This window comes from Orussus abietinus, unplaced genomic scaffold, assembly GCF_000612105.2.
Source record: "Orussus abietinus isolate OABI.00-Male unplaced genomic scaffold, Oabi_2.0 scaffold341, whole genome shotgun sequence".
In the NCBI taxonomy this organism is placed as follows: domain Eukaryota; kingdom Metazoa; phylum Arthropoda; class Insecta; order Hymenoptera; family Orussidae; genus Orussus; species Orussus abietinus.
Window position 1 is genome coordinate 94,951 of NW_019394677.1, and position 7,138 is coordinate 102,088.

General features: G+C 35.0%; 1 protein-coding gene across 1 annotated transcript in view; it reads left to right on the forward strand.

Annotated features, from left to right (window-relative positions):
• The window catches only part of LOC105694728, a 23,930-nt gene extending 18,190 nt beyond the window's left edge, over window positions 1–5,740 (forward strand). The window contains 6 exon segments of the mRNA XM_023432984.1: window positions 682–810; window positions 1,069–1,319; window positions 2,173–2,332; window positions 4,144–4,322; window positions 4,924–5,017; window positions 5,546–5,740. Coding sequence (XP_023288752.1) covers window positions 682–810; window positions 1,069–1,319; window positions 2,173–2,332; window positions 4,144–4,322; window positions 4,924–5,017; window positions 5,546–5,740 — 1,008 coding nt within the window.
• The last annotated feature ends 1,398 nt before the right edge of the window (window positions 5,741–7,138 follow it).

Genomic DNA, 7,138 nt, shown 5'->3' on the forward strand with positions numbered 1-7,138 from the left:
TGTTAATAAGTTAAAAAATATTTCTCTATATGTTTATAAATTATTGAAACTAAATATGCCATTGAGATTTTCAAGAAATATTTCAAATATCTTCGAATGAAATCTGCAAGAAATCTTAAAAAATCTGTCGCTTGAGATACTTAGCGAAGAATACGAAGAAATATTTAGAAATTATTCTATGCTACTAGGGTACTGTCTTACACTTATGTAATATTCTACCTTAACTTCTTAACTGCGGAATTTACTGTAACGTTACGGATTGCGGACGTGTATACACGTCGAACGCAGTTAACTAGTAAAGCACGTTAATCGTAAACGTAAAGTTCCCTAGTAGCATAGAATCATTTCTAAATATTTCATTGTATTCTTTACTAAATATTTCAAGCGACTGATTTTTTAAGACTTCTCGTAAATTTCATTCGAAGATATTTGAAATATTTCTTGAAAATCTCAATGACATATTTAGTTTCAATAATTCATAAACATATAGAGAAATATGTTAAATATATAGAAAATATAGAACAAATATTTTGTGGTACTAGGGTTGTTCCTTGCAATGTACTGCAAATTTTTATACAGGTTATTATGTCATAAATTAGACTATTTGTACAGCAGTCTTGACACTGACTGGCCTACTGTTGATCAGGAAATATCGTTGATTCGGATTCTCGAATCGGGAAGAAACATCGGATGCACCACGACCTGTCTTCTGGGAATTGGGTGTCGAAAAAAACACAAGCTGATGAGAGAGGCAATCTCCAGGACCATGGGGCCCTTCGAAAGAAAAGTCAGGAAACCTTCCAAGAAAAGGTTAAATTACCATTCCTAACGAACATAAACTCGGAAAGGGCTTCAGATGATGTACAGCTATATTACCCCTAGTGATATTCCCATCGTTTTGGCATAGAAGCGCATACAACCAATGAAATCTACGAGACATCTTAAGAAATCTGTCGCTTGAGATATTTAGCAAAGATTGTAAAAATATATTTAGAAATTATTCTGTGCTACTAGGGTCGGGACATTTTCCGCCAATGATTCATCTTTTCATTATTCATTTTTCGACAGGGCTTCGCAAATGGCTCGGTGCACCAGGAAGGTCTAAATCCTAGAATGGACTCCAGAATTCCAGTCCCGTATTCGCGAGATCGTAACTTCAAGGATACGACTTCTTTAGAAAACGACAGCACGCGCAGTAGCGTCGCTGAGGTTTCTGGAAGTCGCAGTAAAACTACTCCCAGTTTCGCTTCTAAAATAGAAGTGCGAAATGGCCAAGACAATGCTTACATTAAATTACATTTACCTGAGAACAATGCAGGGTATGGTTATCCATTTCTTTACTTCCAATAATTCACATGATTTTAGGATCTATGCATTAGAGTACAAAAATTAAATTTACCTGAGAACAATGCAGGGTATGGTTATCCTTTTCTTTACTTCCAATAATTCACATGATTTTAAGATCTATGCATCAGAAAACAGAATTTAGAGATAAGAATTTTTCAATCTAGGGAAGTTAAACAAAATGAAAGTACAAAAATTAAATTTATCTGAGTAACAATGCAGGGTATGGTTATCCTTTTCTTTAATTCCAATAATTCACATGATTTTAAGATCTATGCATTAGAGTACAAAAATTAAATTTACCTGAGAACAATGCAGAATGTAGTTATCCTTTCCCTTAATTACAATAATTCACATGATTTTAGGATCAATGCATCAGAAAACAGAATCAAGAGATAGGAAATTTTCATTCTAGGGAAATTAAACAAAATGAAAGTACAAAAATTAAATTTACCTGAGAACAATGCAGGGTATGGTTATCCTTTCCTTTAATTCCAATAATTCACATGATTTCGGATCTATGCCTCAGAAAAAAGAATCTAGCGATAGGAATTTTTCAATCCAGGGAAATTAAACAAAATCAAAGTAAAAAACCAATCGGACTATTGTTTCTCTGCAAGTCATCTCGAATTTACAAGGCGCTAAATTATTTCAGCATATTTAATTAAGAACCGTTGTTATTTGGAGATTTTATTTCTTTTCGAATTTGTAATCCAGGCTTTGCGCGAAATCGGAAAAATTTTAGAATATAATCTTTACGGAATAGTTCCTAGTTTTATTAGTTATTTACCAAGTCATATTGTTATTGGAAGAACTTTTTGCCTGCAGATACGGAAGTATTTATCAGCGGAAGAGAAGACTAGCGGAGGAAACTAATTTCCTGAATTCTGGTTCTGACAATACGAGGGCACAGACCATTGAATCAAGTCATCCAAAATTGCACAATTCTTCGTATCTAACACCTGGTCTCATTGTCAGTGAATTGCCGGTATGTAAAATTGTTAATAAATATTATACACCTTTCAGTTGATTGATTTTAACAAACGGAGATACGAAACCATCCTAATTTATTGCACTGATAAGAAAAGCGGTAACATTAGCAAGTTTCAAGCAGCAATTTCTATCTCCATTCCGAAGGATTTAAGGTGAAGTGAAAACCTCTTCAAATCAGTCGATTCGAATACAACACTTTTTTAAGAGTATTAGACCAAACTGTCCGAAACTGCCCCATCTAAGAATCATCTAAGATCATCTAAGAATTGTCCTGACACATTCAAAATTTGGATTTTTGAACAAAATTTTTTAACTTAGCCCAGACCGGAACTAAAATGGTGTCAAGCTCTCATATTTCGATCAATATACACTTATCGAAGGCTCTGATATGTGAAACGAAAGGGTCAGGACAATTTTACGACAATTTAGAACACTCTGGTAATCGATAAACTCGCATTTGAACGAGATAAAGGCAACAAAAGTGTTGTATGCGTTTCTATGCTAAAACTATGGGAACACGAGGTCTCGGAGTGTAAATTTATTTGACCTAGAAATCACAGATGGCGCAGGGGGTCCCTCTGCAAGTTAATTAGGGCTCCAGAAAGCATGAATCCAGAGGATTTCTGGAGTTTTACTTCGATTTCTTTATAATTAATGTATGAAAACGGCAGGTGTACTATGCCATTTAGTACAATACCCAATATAATTCGACCCAGCTGTCAATATAAAAACGAACGTCGGCAACGTAGGTATTTAGAAAAATCTTCTTCACCGACGTCGATCAAGTTCCTCGACGTGTTTCACTTCGCATTAATAAGCGTCGTAATTATTGTAAAGTTGCATTATATAGTTCTTTGTTGTATTATTGTTTGTTTTTTTTGTTGTATTATTTTTTGTTAACTCGTATTGTGAATCGTGGATACGGGAGAAATATACGAGAATTTAAGTTATCTGTAAAAAGGAGAGTGATATGAGAGAGAGCGCCTACGTTGTCGACGTTCGTTTTTATATCGACAGCTGGGTCGAATTATATTGGGTATTGTACCAAATGGCATACTCCACCTGTCGTTTTCGTACAACAATTGTAAAGAAATCGAAGTAAAACTCCAGAAATCCTCTGTATTCATGCTTTCTGGGGCCCTAATTGTCTGCAGAGGGACCCCCTGCGCCATCTGTGATTTCCAGGTCAATTAAATTTTCACATCGAGACCTTGTATTCCCATCGTTTTGGCATAGAAGCGCATACAACCCTTTTTTTGCCTTTAATCCCGTTCAAATTCGAGTTTATCGATTACCAGAGTGTTCTAAATTCTCGTAAAATTGTCCTGACCATTTCGATTCTCATATCAGAGCCTTCGATAATTGTATATTGATCGAAATATGAGAGCTTGACACCATTTTAGTTCCGGTCTGGGCTAAGTTAAAAAATTTTGTTAAAAAATCCAAATTTTGAATGTGTCAGGTCAATTCTTAGATGATCAGGAGTGATGTGTCTAAGTTCCGGACAGTTTGGTCTAATACCCGTAAAAAAAAGTGTTGTATTCGAATCAACTGATTTGAAGGATGTTTCACTTCACCTTAAGTTTATCTTTTTTTCTGCAGTTAACCTGGAATGCCATCCTTGTCTTAGAATTTGTTTTTCCATTATCAAAAGTTGAATGTATGAAATATCCGTTAGTCATAAAAATTCAATGGAACTCTCTAATTATTCTGGGGCGATATCAAGAAGAAGTTGCCTTTCGTGACGGCTAGATGCGGATCGATAGACCCTGACCCTAACTTTCTCAAGAAGTATATTTCAAACAGGGTGATCCTACTGGCAGAAAGCAAGATTCCGTCGACGTGGACACACAACATTACCGAACAATAAGCAAATCCTCGAGAAACTCCAACGAAGGACTTGGAAGGTATCACCCAAGCTTTGGGGAACATCGCCATGAAATAATGAAACACACAGTTCAGCACGTTTTTCCAGTTCGAGATACGTAAGTTAACAATCAATAAGCACTACCATTTCAAAGGTAATTTTCTATTTCTTAATATTCAATTCAGTGCATTCCGTAAAATTATCAAGTCCTCGAAAAGTAATTCTCCTTATTTGTAAAATTCCGTAAACAGTTTGTTTTATAATATTTGATTTCTGTTACTTGTACTAAAATCTCTAGTACTCAGAAGAAATGTAATACTTTTTACGTAGTCCAAGCAGTGTCATAAGAAGTGATTCTAATAGTTCCTGAAAGAAAGTTAATAAATCAGAGACGTGTCAAACGTGAAATGTTCTCATCTATTCTCTTCTTAAGGTGAAGTGAAACCCCCTTCAAATCAGTCGATTCGAATACAACACTTTTTTTTAAGGGTATNTTTGGCATAGAAGCGCATACAACACTTTTTTTGCCATAAAAACGTACGTCAGCAACGTAGGCATTTAGAAAACTCTTCTTTATCGACGTCGATCAAGTTCCTCGACGTGTTTCACTTCACCTTAAGAGAAAAATTATTTCAATTTATAACAAACGATGAATCGAAATAAATAAGTGTTTATTGTGTTTGTTTAATGATCGCTTATTTAAAGTGACTTTTTTAAAGATATGGAATGATATATCAACGTCAAAAGCGACTTGCAGAACAAGTTTCGTCGAAGAGGAACATTGAAGATCGTAACCGAAATATGGCGGCACAAGTAAGTGTTTAACCAAAAATAAGTCCTCTTAAATGACGACAGACTTTCCTACAATTGAGCCGCTCAGTGCACACATCGACTAACTCCACTTTTTGAGAAATCTTAAATTTAGGTGTCAAAGCACTTGGTATAGTCATAACTTTTTATATTTATAATGTCTTTCCTGATTAATAGAGATNCATAAGCACGGTCAAAACTGCATACCACTACAATATCTATAAGAAAAATACGACGAAAACACACGGAGGTAATATTATATAAATATTATAGAAATAATATTCTAAAGTAAACGTTTTGCAAATATTTCAAATATCTGGTAAATATTTACAAAATGTACGATATTCGTTACATATATAGAAAATATAGGACAAATATTTTGTGCTACGAGGGCGTGTTAGAGCGAAACTGTATTATAGGATACCGTGTTGTAGGGCTACTTGTATATTAAAACTTCCTATGAATTTTAAAACATGAAATTGAAATGTATTTCATGTTTCTTTCCGATGTTTTGTTTTCCTTACTTCTCAGAGAAAGGAAGGATCCCAGGAATTTTCGGAAAGGAGTCGATCTATGATGAAAACTCAAACGGGCAGTTTCGAAACTCCTAACAGTCCGAGTAGACGAGTTTTACGATCCGCCTCACCTGCTGGGAATTTCAATCGCGAAAGATTCTTCAAACGTGCTTCCAATTACTCCCAGACACCTTCGATATGCGACGAGTGAGTATATACCTTCCAATAAATAATTAAGGTGAAGTGAAACACGTCGAGGAACTTGATCGACGTCGATAAAGAAGATGTTTCTAAATGCCTATGTTGCCGACATTCGTTTTTATATTAACAGCTGTGTTGAATTATATTGGGTATTGTACCAAATGGCATACTCCACCTGTCGTTTTTGTACAATAAATATCAAGAAACCGAAGTAAAACTCCAGAAATCCTCTGGATTCGTGCTTTCCGAAGCCCTAATTGACTGCAGAGGGACCCCCTGCGCCATCTGTGATTTCCAGGTCAATTAAATTTTCCCTCCGAGATCTCGTATTCCCATCGTTTTGGCATAGAAGCGCATACAACACTTTTTTTGCCTTTATCCCGTTCAAATGCGAGTTTATCGATTACCAGAGTGTTCTAAATTGTCGGAAAATTGTCCTGACCCTTTCGTTTCTCATATCAGAGCATTCGATAATTGTACATTGATCGAAATATGAGAGCTCGACGCCATTTTGTTTCTGGCCTGGGCTAAGTTAAACAATTTTTTTCCAAAAATCCAAATTTCGAATGTGTCAGGACAATTCTTAGATGATCAGATGTGTCAAAGTTTCGGACAGTTTGGTCTAATACCCTTGAAAAAAAGTATTGTATTCGAATCAATTAATTTGAAGGGTGTTTCACTTCACCTTAATATACGCACAACATACATCCATTATATGTTCTTTGCATGTAAAGTACTATACGTACAAATTTCTGTTAAATAGAGATATACGTTCACTAAACGTATTTAATTGGTGCAAATTTTGATGTTCTAGTAACATATTTAATACGTATAACGTACATTTAAAATCCAATAGAATATCTTTGACATCCCGTGAACATATATTATACGTATGTTTTTAACTTCTAATATACTGAAACATCCCGTAGCCATGAAAACATTCTATATACGTATAATAGAGCTTTTGTTCCGTGTGGGCTGTTTGTCATTTTGTTTTTATTGAAACTGTTTAGTTTGGATTCACAATCAGTGGCCTAAAAAACCGTTCAATACTAAATTTCAACTAAATTCAATGTATTTTTTTAAAACCTCCGCCATATTGAATCCGGAATTCTTTCTTATGTTGACATCGAATCCGTAATCAGCGACTTCATTAATGCTCGAGTAGCGAATTTCAACAGAATTGGAAAACGTCTTCTACTTTTGGACAGCTTTTTGGAATTTGGCCCCACAATGCGCCGCAAAGATATGTCAAGTGAAAAACAGATCCTTTTTTCTTGCGTTTATTTTTAGGAACTCTAAAGATAAATATTCTTCCTTACTCAGCTCGATAACTTTACCGTTGAGTAGGAGTTGTCACGACTATTGATTCTGAAATTTCCATTGAGGAAATTGAAAGCAATTTTTC